This window comes from Gobio gobio, assembly GCF_949357685.1.
Source record: "Gobio gobio genome assembly, chromosome: 22".
NCBI lineage: Eukaryota > Metazoa > Chordata > Actinopteri > Cypriniformes > Gobionidae > Gobio > Gobio gobio.
This window is the reverse complement of record NC_137118.1, coordinates 46,161,723-46,176,284: the sequence shown is the minus strand read 5'-3', so window position 1 is coordinate 46,176,284 and position 14,562 is coordinate 46,161,723. Positions and strand designations below refer to the sequence as shown.

At 37.3% G+C, this 14,562-nt stretch overlaps 1 protein-coding gene across 1 annotated transcript in view; it reads right to left on the bottom strand.

Moving 5' to 3' along the window:
- The window catches only part of cplane1 (ciliogenesis and planar polarity effector 1), a gene marked incomplete at its 5' end in the record, with an annotated part of 107,491 nt that overhangs the window by 39,327 nt on the left and 53,602 nt on the right, over nt 1–14,562 (bottom strand). Inside the window, 7 exon segments of the mRNA XM_079803826.1 lie at nt 3,598–3,918; nt 4,003–4,174; nt 6,958–6,999; nt 7,214–7,272; nt 8,620–8,687; nt 10,424–10,527; nt 12,613–12,728. Coding sequence (XP_079659952.1) covers nt 3,598–3,918; nt 4,003–4,174; nt 6,958–6,999; nt 7,214–7,272; nt 8,620–8,687; nt 10,424–10,527; nt 12,613–12,728 — 882 coding nt within the window.

The window sequence follows — 14,562 nt, the reverse complement described above, 5'->3', positions numbered from 1 at the left end:
GTGACAGGTGGATTGTCATTTTTTTTCTGCTGTTTGTTAGTCATCGCGTCACTTCAGCTCCGCCCACGTCCCGCCTCTTTGCCCATTTTCTGTTATCCGGGAGTGCCAAGATGGCGACGGCCGGCTCGACCCGACTTTACGCTTCAAAACTGCTCTTCAGAATCCTATGGGTGACGTCACGGACACTACATCCATATTTTTTTACAGTCTATGGTTCAAAATCAATATTTTGATTGCTGACAGCTTCTTCACCAGATCCACCATCAAGTGACACTAATATTTGATAGCGTTCAGTCCAGTAAATAACTGAGCCATTTCAGGTTTTGCTGATGACACTTCCTATCGTTTTGTTTACTGCCTGCAGTAACTATGACTATAACGTCACTTCATCATTGTGTGTCAGACATCGCCACCTCGTGGAATAAAGATTTAATTATTGTTGTGCAGAAAAAAAATTGACTTACACTATTAGACACCTTAGAGTCCTGCACGGATGTTTCACCTCAAACAGGTGAAAAACATCCTAACTGTGTCGGATACGGGTGCGGGTCGAACAAGGGAGAAACATGGGTCTAAAAGCGAGTTTAAAGGGTAACTAAACCCTAAACCAACTTTTTTTAGTTAATGATCTGCAAGACTGGGGCTTTATTAGTGCTGTTCACTGATTTGAGTAAATGTTTTGACATTTGAGTATAAAGTGTTTTAATTCTATAAAATATGGTGTAAAACCGCCAAAGTGCTGCCCTCTTAAGGTTGAACGGTGGCTACTGCAGTTGAGTTTTCCTATTGGACGTTGTGGTACATCGTGACGTAGGATGGCACTTCCAACGGCTCACTATCCGCGCCCCTGACACGAGCTCACCACGCCCTCAGAAATGTTTCCCCCAATCACATGAGAACGGCTTCACTCCAGTATGAACTGTCATGTTACATGAAATAGAAACATTATGAATGAAACTTGCTTTAACATTGTAATGAAGAAAATACGGTTAAATAATGCAGTTGTCAGTACACGTCAGGCTTTTCTTGCGATATTATTGGCGCCCTTCATGTGGTCAGATCATTTTCATACATGAGAAGCGCTTTCAAACCCTGACGCACAAGTGGTTGCCGCGGTAACGAACAACAATACCGTAATCTGTTTATAATAGGCTTTTAGGTCTGAACTTATTGGTCCTGCGCTGCTTATTAATTCAGTTAATTTGAATGAAAATACATCGTATGTATATCAGATATCTGATCTATTTTTAGTGGCATTCAGTGTAAAGATTTGACTGTTCATAGATTAGGTCAGTTCTCTTGCTGCTGCTTCACTGGCATCGTCGGCATCGGGAGTTAACGCGGTTTGAGCAGCGGCTCGCATTGATAAGGCTCTGGGTCTGTGTCTACAGATAGTTCACCCTCCTCCAGTTCAGGTGAAGGTTGGGGAGAATGACCGCTCTGTTGCAAAGCTGCTGGCGTCACTCCAGTCATTCTCCATCTTTGCGACTCGCGAGTCTGACAGCTGTCAATCAATCCGTCACCGCGGGTCTCAGGCACTCACGCCCTCCGCTCTGCCCCGCCCTCGGTTCATCCCCTCTGTCTCCACTGGGCTCTGCCCACTTTTCCAGCATTTTTCAAAAATTGTTAAGCTCTGGGCTAAAAATATATGCATATTTTTAGGAACACATCTACAAAAATATGCCTTGCCTGTATTTCAAGTTGATAAAATCATTTCAAATCCATATAAGTTTAATTGTGCCCGCGCGGCGCGCTCTCAGGAGAATCACAACCGCGCGATCTGCCAGTACTCCTGAGGAGTTGAAGAAAAGATTGATTTATTCTTAAATACTCCATTTTAATTTTGTTAAATATTTGCATTTATCGAATATAATAATTATTATTAGTCTCATTAATATATAAAATGTTATATGCATACATTTTTCATTTGTAAAAAAAAAACAAAAAAACATTTTAACCAGAATAATCGCAGTTTGGAATAGCCCGTTCAATCTCTATTAGGCTATTAATATGCTGTTTTGTCTATATCTATTCTATTTGAGGGCAAGTTTGTTTTAGCCTATTTTCTGCCAACAGAATAAAAGCCTATTAACAAAGATTGCATCATTTTATAGTTAAATGGCAATGGGATTAAAAGTTCCAATGAGGACATTTTTGTCCAAAAGACACTGAGAGGAAGTATTTTGTGTACCTAGTGCAAAATAGATTTTTTTTAAAGGAAATGGGGGTGAAATAAATGAGCACTTACTGCAAATTTCAACATGCAGAATGTTGTTTTCCCGTTACATTATCACATGAGCAAAACATACATGTTGTACCATGTCACCATATTGCATGTTACTATTACGGTGGGATGGACGTTGATTCATAGTGGCCAAAATGTCCCCCCCAAAGTCAAAGTCGTTCCTACGCCCCTGCTTGCCTGTATTTCAAGTTGATAAAATAATTTCAAATCCATATAAGTTTAATTGTGCCCGCGCGGCGCGCTCTCAGGAGAATCACAACCGCGCGATCTGCCAGTACTCCTGAGGAGTTGAAGAAAAGATTGTATTGGATAGCCGCAAATGTGGAACTTCATCGCTGAGAAAGCACGCAGATAACTGTGGTAACAAACCAAGCACAAGCAGTTCTAACAAACAGTATTTTTCAAAAGGGGACAGAACTGAAGGTTCACCGTAGAGATGATAAGGACACATAACCATGTTTGACAGCTTCGGCTGAAGTTGTCCTCGTGTTAATGGTCGTGTAATAACTTCTGTAAGCTGGCAATCAACATTTGTGTAAGTGTGTCTATAATGTGATATGCTAAACTGATTTTATTTCGGGTGCGGGTCGGGTGTCGGTTCTATTTTAAGCGGGTCGGGTGCGGATTTCAATTAGTGCTGCTGTCTGAAAACGGGTCGGATGCGGTTTTAAGCATTATTTTTATCATTTCACTATTATTTTCTCGTTATATTGTGGAGGAGGGTGGTGAATGACGTCCCGGGTCACTAAAGACCTGAAGTATGCATTTAAGGGTTAATTACTTTTTTAAGTAATATTTTTGGATTGCTGGCACTGACTCGTAATCGCATTTCTTTTAATTGGCAATAAAAAAAAAATATATATTTTAAAAGTAATGCTATTTAAATAACATTAAAAATAGTTTTAAAATCTTTCTCAATGGATAATGCATGTTTTCAAATAATGCTGAATATATTTTTATAGCATTAAAAAACACTATTCAAAAATTTGGGGTCGGTAAGATTTTTTAAGGCTGTATTTAAATACAGTAAAAATAGTGAAATATTATTCCAGTTTAAAATAACAGTTCGCTATGTGAATAAATAGTAAAGTGTAATTTATTCCTGTGATCAAAGCTGAATTTATCATCATTACTCCAGTCTTCAGTGTCACATGATCCTTCACTAATCATTCGAATATGAGGATCTGAAGCTCAAGACACATTTATGATTATTATCAGTGTTGAAAACAGTTGTGGAAACAATGATACACTTTTTCAGGATATATTTGATGGTTTTGTATCATTTTAAATGTCTTTATTGATCAAATGAATGCGTCCTTGCTGAATAAAAGTATTAATAGTGTATAAGGTACCTGAGTTTTGAGAGGTGGGTTTCTCTGCTCCATCTCATGATGTGGATTGAGATTCACATTCACAGGATGTTCGTGATCATCCTGGCTGTTATTAGCCCTCTCAGGCCTGCTAGCTCGTGTTGGGAGGTCGGTATCATCACATACAGTGTGTTGTTGAGCATTCTGGGTAAGAGAGATGGGCTGAGCTTGTTGCTGTGCAGGTATCGCAGGGGTCTGGGGTAGATTCACATTAGACGGACGCATGTTGGCTTGAGACAGCGGGAGGTTTGCGAAGGACGCGCCCACCACCTGCATGAGACTCATGAAGTTGATCTGCTGCAGCTGAAACAGAAGCACACCAGCGTCCCGTTTAGAAACATGTCCAATGTTTTTCATCCAGCAGTTTGATTGACAGCTCAAGCGCACCTGCACTAGTTTGAATAACTCGTCCTGGAGCAGCTGTGTGACCGGGTCGGTCTGCGTTTGGGCTCCGCTGGGAGAGGGATGACCGCTGCTATGTCTCGCTGACCGCCGTGATGTCACAGTGGGCGTCGGCCCGCTTGCCTGCTGAACACTTACAGATGCAGAAACCTCAGGTCTGAAACAGAGCAGGGTTTCTGCAGGTTTAACACTCTGGGGTTCTTCGGGTCAAAAATGACCCGAAACGTTTTATACATTTTTTTTAAAAATCGTAGCTTCATCGAAATGGTCCAAACCTTGGTGACTTTATTGGTACTTGGTACAAAACAAATTGGGGACAGGATTTGAAAAGTCTAAGTGGTCGTAAAAAAATAGTCACACTCAGGACCTTCGGGTCAGAAATGACCCCCATAGGAAATGAATGGGAAATTTGCAAAAATATGAAAATACTAGGGATGCAACAATACAGTTAGTCCACGGTTCAATACATACCTCAGTTTTTAACCACGGCTTTCCGTTCGGTTCGTTTTTTTGTTATTCTATTCTTAGGCGACAGGAACAGCAAGTGGTTAAGGAGAAAAATTACTATTTTTTATTGCAATACTCTTTCTTTATTTTACATAAATTGAAAACCTTACTTAAACTTTAAACTTTACTTGAAAAAAAAACCTTGTACACATTCCTAGTGTATTGTATAATATAAAATAAATATATATACAGATTTACACTGGCAGCTCAGAGCTGTACAGCAGCATTTAAGTATGAAATTGAATGAATAAATGTAAAAATAAAACACTTCACAGACTTCAAAATAAATACATTGATTCTTATTAAAGCTACTGTAATAGTTTTTCAGTCAAGAGCAGTGAGTGATTTTCTCTTTGTCTTTTGTTGTTGTATTAAGATTAAAGGGATAGTTCGTTCAAAAATGAAAATTCTGTCATCGAGAAATGAATACAGGTTTGGAACAATATTAGAGTGAGTAAATAATGACATAATTTTAGAGGTGAACTGTCCCTTTAAGGACAGCGTGTTCACTATAGGCTGCGCTGCTGTCACTTTAAGACCTGCGTGCATCTAATATACGACAGACACACGCGTTTTTACTTTCACTTTAGACATAACCGAGTGTGTTTATGTTAACCTTGTGTGTATTTGACAGTATTAGCGCAGTAAGACGACTACTTAGTCCAGTAATCACGTGTTTGACAGGCGTTTAGTGCGCACGCTCGGAAAAGCGCATGTTAAAACCGCACACGCGAATGAACCGGCAAGGCTTTAAAAAACGCATGCAAATAATGAACTTTCGTGATTGTGAATAACTATAGTGTTCCGTGAGTATAACTCTACTACTAACGTGTGATGTCAATGTATGTCGCGTTGTTCAGTATTGGGATGGAGGAAAATTATAGAATTTGCAGAAAAATTATGAATTCAATGCAAAACCGAAAAACCGCAATTCACAAGCGCGTATTGAACCGTGAATGCTGTACCGAGCGGTTCAATATTATATTGAGAATTGTGGCATCCCTAGAAAATACAGAGATTTTTTTGTGCATACAATCTACAAATCAGCCAGGATGCAGAAAAAAGGGACTCAACAGTGAAGATCTCTAAAACATCATGAGTGTAAAACCCACACACACACACACACACACACACACACACACACACACACACACACACACACACAAATTAACGCATGCCATTTCAAAAGCTAATTGTGTTTTTGTGTGTGTGTGTGTGTGTGCGTGTGTGTTTTTGTCTGTTTTACACTCATGATGTTTTAGAGATTAGTCCTTTTTTTCTGCATCCTGGCTGATTTGTAGATTGTATGCACAAAAAAATCTCTGTATTTTCATATTTTTGCCAATTTCCCATTCATTTCCTATGGGGGTCATTTTTGACCCGAAGGTCCTGAGTGTGACTATTTTTTTACGACCACTTAGACTTTTCAAATCCTGTCCCCAATTCAGTTCACATACCAAGTACCAATAAAGTCACCAAGTCTCGGACCATTCTGATGAAGCTATGATTTTTTTTTTTTTATTATAAAACGCTTCGGGTCATTTTTGACCCGAAGAACCCCAGAGGGTTAATGAAGGTACATTTAAGACCAGTTAAGGAATAAATTAAAGGGAACATAACACGTCAATATATTAATGTCTAGGGAAGAACACAATGAGCTGAGTTAGCAACACTTAGCGAAATACAATCTCCAACAGATCTCCATAACTTTTTTAATCATTTTACACACAAAAAATAGCTTAAAGTTTGAGATAAAAAATCATGTTAAAGTGCTATTATGATCAAATATCTGCCAATGTGTTCATAAAAATCAACTTAATTCAAACGCAAGTCATTTTCATAACCACTGACCGATATTTGTTGTTGTTTTAAGCACAAACTCACTTAATATTGTTCAATTTCTCAGAAAACAAGACTTAATTTCTTCATTTCGCATCTGAAGTAAATGTCTCTTGATTTAAGGATGTTTAGATATTACTAAAATCCTGAGGTAGATATTCATTTTTTGCAGTCATGCATTTAAATTTAGTGCCCTATGAAATCCGTTTTTATAGTTTATTCAATGTAAAATGTTCTCGGTTTTAATGGTTAAATTAAATTCTATTAATCAACAAGCATGTTTGATTAACTGAAATCATGAAACAGACAATTTAACCGCAATTTATTACAAGTTTAACAAAAATGCATTTTTAGGGCCTTATGAAATACGTTTTATTACATTTTTATGAATGGATTCTGCGATTCCGTCCATGTTTTCTGCATCGCAAGGCCCTGATTTAATGCCATGATATTGAGTTTAAGACGAATTCTGCTAAAATTTAAGACATTTTTAAGGCCTTCAATTGTGGAAGGTCAATTTAAGACTTTTTTAAGACCTGTGGAAACCCTGACAGAGACTCAAATCCTCCTTCAGGACAGTGAAATCCTCCTCACCTGTGCGTTCTGCAGGAGACGGGATTTTCCTCGGAACAAGACCTGAAACACAAACATCAGCTGATATCACACAGATGAAGGAAACCCGAGCGCTTGAGCTTTGTGTATTGGCACTATGACAACCTGTGAGAAAAACAACTACACAGAACTAAACAAGTGCACGATTAACCTTTCCAACAGACAAACAGCCTCTTCACGTGTAGATGAAGAGCATCAAGCATGTTTCAAAGGTTAGAGTTGACATGTACAGACTCACTGTGACTGTAATGAATGCTCATCTGTGTCCGGACACTGGAGATCAGCCATTGTTAAAGTCTGAGGAAACATCAGGAGAGATTCACACACTGACTGGAGGGAACTGCACATTTGCTTATCAACTATTGCCAACTTAGTATATTATATTAAATATTATTAGTCATTTAATAAATATTGCTGATACATAGATAAATAAATCATTATTAAACATGTATATTATGTGTAAATTACTAATGATAAATAAATGAATAAATAAGTACATAAGTATTATTGATATATATTTTAATTTCAAATTATTTTTAGTATTATTTTTGATAAATAAATGTGTGTATTAATTAATACATGAATAAATATTATTGATATTGAAATATTTAAAATATATATGAATTATAGTGATACATATTAAAAATAAATATTAGTAAATTAATAAATATTATTGATAGATATATTATTATTATTATATTTAATGGTTTATATTTAATACATATTATTGATATTGATCAATACATATATAAATATGTTTATATATATATATATAATAAATAAATAAATTATACTATTTATACTAATATTAATTAATAAATCAATGTATGTATCATTAATAATAATTTATAATTAATATATATTATCTATCAATTATATTTATTTATTAAATAATACAAATATATTTAATTTATCAGTACAATATATATATATATATATACACGCACATATTTATATAATATTTATTAAATATCAACCATTAAATATAATAATAATTTATCTGTCAATAATATTTATTAATTTACTTATATTTATTTTTTATATTTATCAGTATAATTTTTATATATATTTTTCATCTGTCAATATCAATAATGAAAAAATATATATGTAATTTATACTGCTATTAATATATATATATATATATATATATATATATATATATATATATATATATATATATATATATATATATATATATATATATATATATATATATATATATATATATATATATATAAAACAATTATATTAGTTAATAAATATTATTGATAGATAAAAATGATTATTATATAAATGAATGTATATACTATACATAAAAAACCTGATCATTAATTATATAAATTATAAATGATTCATAAATATATTATTTGAACAATGCATTAATACATAAATTAACTTAATTTAAATAAAATTAAAACAAAACTATTTATGAATTGAGTTTATGAAGTGATTATAAAGTAACAATAGAAGGAAAAAGAAAATAGTAGAGCTATGTAGGAAATCAGCTTACTGAGCTGGGGTCATTAGACTGAATAAACCACGATTTATCCGTCTTTTTCTGTTATTACTACAGTTAGTGCATGTAACATATGGAACAAAAGCAGTGTACAATAGTGTTACCCAGTGCTTATTGAATGGAATCACCTGATCTCTGTGAGCTCTGCTCTGATTGGCCCATGATGCCTCGGTGACATCAGCAGCACTGCTCTCATCTGTAAACAAAACAACAATGAACAACAGCTTTCATTTATCAGTAATAGAAACATAAATACAGGGAGTGCAGAATTATTAGGCACGTTGATTTTCTGATCATATTTTTTTTCCAGGCACATTTGACCAATTCCAAACCACAGTAATCCTAATAACTACTATTGATTTAGTATTTAATAATGTATAAGTGATATATAATTGTTCATGAAGGCTGGAAATGAAAATCACCTTATATTCAGGTGTGCAGAATTATTAGGCATGTTTTCTTTTACAGATATATTGAGCCAAAAAAGAGATTTAACTCAGACTGAAAAGTCCAAAAGTATTAAATGCCCATGAGAAGGATGCAATACTAATGCAATACTAGACATTGCAGTTAAGGCATGACCATTGGACAGTGAAATGCTCGTTGGGTCAGCAGGATCTGACAAAAACATGTGGCGAAGAAAAGACGCCTGTTAACTGCAAAAGAATGAAGAATTAAGGTGAAGAATTAAGGGTGAAACCATCAGGAACCCTTTAGTCTCCAGCGCCACCATTTTCCAGAGCTGCAACTTTAACCTGGAGTCTCCAGAAGTGAAGGTGTCAGGATCTCAGAGACTTCAGTTAGGTAAAGAATCCTAAAAAATGACCCCCACTAGATAAGAATCACAAGCTGAAGTGTTGTAAAATACATGAAGAAGGTTTTTTTATAGGCTTTATGGACAGATAGGTTGAGAATGACTCTTGAAGGACCAGCACCACATCCTCTAGTACCACTGTTTGAAGAATTCATCTTCCAGAATCTGGCAGTGCGTTTTGGGAGTTCATTTTAGTCCATCTCTGCAAAACGGACTTCAGGATGGACTAAAATGAACTCCCAAAACGTACTGCCAGATTCTGGAAGATGAATTCTTCAAACAGTGGTACTAGAGGATGTGGAGCTGGTCCTTCAAGAGTCATTCTCAACCTATCTGTCCATAAAGCCTATACAAAAACCTTCTTCATGTATTTTACAACACTTCAGCTTGTGATTCTTATCTAGTGGGGGTCATTTTTTAGGATTCTTTACCTAACTGAAGTCTCTGAGATCCTGACACCTTCACTTCTGGAGACTCCAGGTTAAAGTTGCAGCTCTGGAAAATGGTGGCGCTGGAGACTAAAGGGTTCCTGATGGTTTCACCCTTAATTCTTCACCTTAATTCTTCATTCTTTTGCAGTTAACAGGCGTCTTTTCTTCGCCACATGTTTTTGTCAGATCCTGCTGACCCAACGAGCATTTCACTGTCCAATGGTCATGCCTTAACTGCAATGTCTAGTATTGCATTAGTATTGCATCCTTCTCATGGGCATTTAATACTTTTGGACTTTTCAGTCTGAGTTAAATCTCTTTTTTGGCTCAATATATCTGTAAAAGAAAACATGCCTAATAATTCTGCACACCTGAATATAAGGTGATTTTCATTTCCAGCCTTCATGAACAATTATATATCACTTATACATTATTAAATACTAAATCAATAGTAGTTATTAGGATTACTGTGGTTTGGAATTGGTCAAATGTGCCTGGAAAAAAAATATGATCAGAAAATCAACGTGCCTAATAATTCTGCACTCCCTGTAAGTAACATTAATAGTGATCAGCATACAATGAATAATAATAAAAAAATACTTTGACAAAATTAAATAAGAAATGAAATTTTTTCTAAAACAGAAACCAAATACAGGCATGCAAATGTGTGTGATGTGTAGATCTGACCGTCTTCAGCCGTGAGGTGATTCTGCTCATCAGAGATCATAGTGTCTTCATGTTCAGTCAGCTGATCGTCTGTTTGCTCCACGGCGTCCTCGCCTTCACACACACTGAGATCAAACATCAAGCAACGGTAACGCTGCATTTTTATCTTGTTCATTCTATCCAGTTCAATTCACATTTATTTGTATGTCGCTTTTCACCACACATATCGTTTCAAAGCAGCTTCACAGAAAAGGCATGTCTTCATTATAATTTAAAGTGATTGGTTATCAGAGGAGACTGTGTCCAAGTTATGGATTTCAGAAATATACACAAACAAAACACACAGTTAGCTAACAATGTATTAATCAATGTAAAAAAAAAACTAAAAAAACACAGACAATGGGCTAAGTGTAATAAGAATATGTTGTTAACAAAATTGATGCCTTTAATTGTGGTCAAATGCACTTTCCTTTTGTTCGTAATTACTTCTGACTTGTAACGACGGATGGATGGACAACCAATGGATGGAGTGGCGGATGGATGGATGGATGGATGGATGGATGGATGGAACGACAATGGATGGAGTGGCGGATGGATGGATGGATGGATGGAACGACAATGGATGAAATGACGGATGGATGGCACAACGGGTGGATGAAACGGCAACCAATGGAATGGTGGACGGATGGATGGAACGACAGATGGATGGATGGAATGGCAATGGATGGATGGAATGGCAATGGATGGAATGAAGAATGGGTGAAATGACGGATGGGTGGATAAAACTGCAACCAATGGAACGACAGATGGATGGAACGACAGATGGATGGAACAATGGACGGGTGGATGGATGGAGCGGTGGATGGATGGATGGATGGATGGAATGGCAATGGCAGGAACGACGAATGTATGAAATGACGGATGGGTGGATAAAACTGCAACCAATGGAACGACAGATGGATGGAACGACAGATGGATGGAACAATGGACGGGTGGATGGGCCGACGGGTGGATGGATGGAGCGGTGGATGGAATGGCAATGGATGGAACGACGAAGGTATGAAATGACAGGTGGATGAATGGATGGATGGATGGATGGAACAACGGACGGATGGATGGACCGATGGGTGGATGGATGGAGTGGTGGATGGATGGATGGATGGAATGGCAATGGATGGAATGACGAATGTATGAAATGACGGGTGGATGAATGAATGGATGGATGGAATGGATAGAACGATGGATTGATGGAACGGTGATGGATGGAACGACAAATGTATGAAATGACAGGTGGATGAATGGATGGAAGGAACGAACGACGGATGGATGGAACAATGGATGGATGGATGGAATGGCAATGGATGGAATGACGAATGTATGAAATGACGGGTGGATGAATGAATGGATGGATGGAATGGATAGAACGATGGATTGATGGAACGGTGATGGATGGAACGACAAATGTATGAAATGACGGGTGGATGAATGAATGGATGGATGGAACTACGGGTGGATGAATGGATGGAAGGAACGAACGACGGATGGATGGAACAATGGATGGATGGATGGAATGGCAATGGATAGAACGATGGATTGATGGAACGGTGATGGAAGGAACGAACGATGGATGGATGGAACGGAAATGGATAGAAAGATGGATTGATGGAACGGTGATGGATGGAACGATGGAAGGAACGAACGACGGATGGATGGAACAATGGATGGATGGATGGAACGGAAATGGATAGAAAGATGGATTGATGGAACGACGGATGGATGGAGTGCAAATGGATGGATGGGTGGGTGGATGGATGGAACGACGGATTAATTATTATTAATATTCATTTTATATAAATTAACATAATATAATTATATAAATAAATTTATTCTAATATATATATATATATATATATATATATATATATATATATATATATATATATATATATATATATATATATATATATATATATATATATATATATATATATATATATATATATATATATATATATATATAAATTATTAAGTCATATTATTAATAAATAAAATATAAAAATTAAAATATTATATACTGTATATATACTGTACATATTTGTATTATATTCTTGATAAATGAAAGAAATATTTCTATGAATGAATGAATGAATGGGTGTTTTGTATCAGAAAGCCTCAGTCGTGTGTGTATGAGACGTGTGCAGTGGACTCACTCCAGCTCTGGGGCTGTGATGGGCGACCCTGCTGACCCCGGGTATCCCCTGTCCCTCCTCCAGCCTGTGATTGGCTGAGGCACTGGAGCATCAGGCCCCTCCCTCTGATGGAGCTGCTAGGAACAGAGAGATCAGCGTCTGGTTCACATCTCAAGTCCCTGTGGTGTCCTGATCTGGATCAGCTGAAGCTCTATGAACTCTCAGGTGTGACCGTCCATCTCAGGTGACCTGATCAAGAGCTCCCTCAAGAGAGAGAGACACTCCACAGGACTGCATTTCATTAAAGGGATAGTTCACCCAAAAACGAAAATGTGCTGTTTATCTGCTTACCCCTAACGCCGGTTTCACACTGCACGCGTTAGCAGGGCGTAAGCAGCGCAGGAGCGGAGCGTATGGAATGCGGGAGCCGCGCGCACCCTTTGTGCTCTCACACTGGCAGCGTTTGTCGCGCGCAGCTGAACTGCAGCTTGTATATTGCAAATACAGACGAATATCGTCCATTGTCACCTTTCCCGGTGTTCTCCCCCGACCCCTGTCTAACTCGTGCTTTGATTTATGATGGGCATCATGCTTCCTCCACGTCTAAAATATATATATATATATATATATATTTATATATATATTATATATATATTTTTTTTTTATATATATATACAGAGGTTATATATAAAATCCTTCGGATGAGACGTTAAACCGAGGTCCTGACTCTCTGTGGTCATTAAAAATCCCTGGATGTCCTTCGATAAAGAGTAGGGGTGTAACCCCGGCATCCTGGCCAAATTTGCCCATTGGCCCCTGTCCATCATGGCCTCCTAATCATCCCCATATCTACAGATTGGCTTCATCACTCTATCTCCTCTCCACCAATCAGCTGGTGTGTGGTGGGCGTTCTGGCGCAATATGGCTGCCGTCGCATCATCCAGGTGGTGCTGCACATTGATGGTGGTTGAGGAGATTCCCCCTTTTATATGTAAAGCGCTTTGAGTGCCTAGAAAAGCGCTATATAAATGTAACAAATTATTATTATTATATTATTATTAAATTAGGCCGGAGCGCACCGGAGCAGCTCCGCCTCCTCAACACACCCTGCTGGAGCTCAGCTCCGTCTCCTTCAGCACGAAATATTGTTATTAGACTTTAATTATTGATCGTCTCCTGGCAAATACAGGCTACATGGAATTATCAGATGTCATAATGCATTAATCGCTGCATTCTCTGGTTCAGCGCCGCGCCCACAGCCATCAGGTAAAACCGAGTTACCATAGACATCCGCGAACGGCTAGAGCAGCGGTCAGGAACCTATGGCTCGCCAGGTCTCTCACACTTTACCAATATATCTAACATGTACTCACATGATCGATAAAAAGATTAGACACACATTATTCGTTCTCTGCAGAAAAAGCAGCCAATTACAATTCCCTTGTACAGCCTACCGAAGTTAATGACAAGTTTATGATAATAATATTCAAGTTGTGTGTTCAGTGCTGTTCGCGAGTGTCACGATAAAATAAATAATAAAAGCATGATAAGTCACGAAAGACGACTGAATTACTGACAGGATGCTGTGCGCGCACTCCGAGCGCAACACGGACAAACGGACAAGCATTCTAGCCTTTGCCTTCGGTTGCGCGCCTAAACGGCCAAATAAACACAGAAATGTATAAAAATGCCAAGTCGAGTATTCACCGGTATTCACATAAACATAGCAGATGTAAGCACTGTGGGCGTTCACACACACGAAGAGGATTTATACTCATCAGTTGGTCAACCTCACAGTGAGAGCCCTGCACCATTAATTCCAAATTGCAACTTATTTATTGTTTGCTGCATAATTATTTGGTTTAGTTATGGAACTAATAATTACTATACTGTTGACATTTTATTGAAGAAAAAAAATGCTTTTTAATATTGATTTTATATAATTTTTTACTGTGGCTCTTTTGGAAAAAA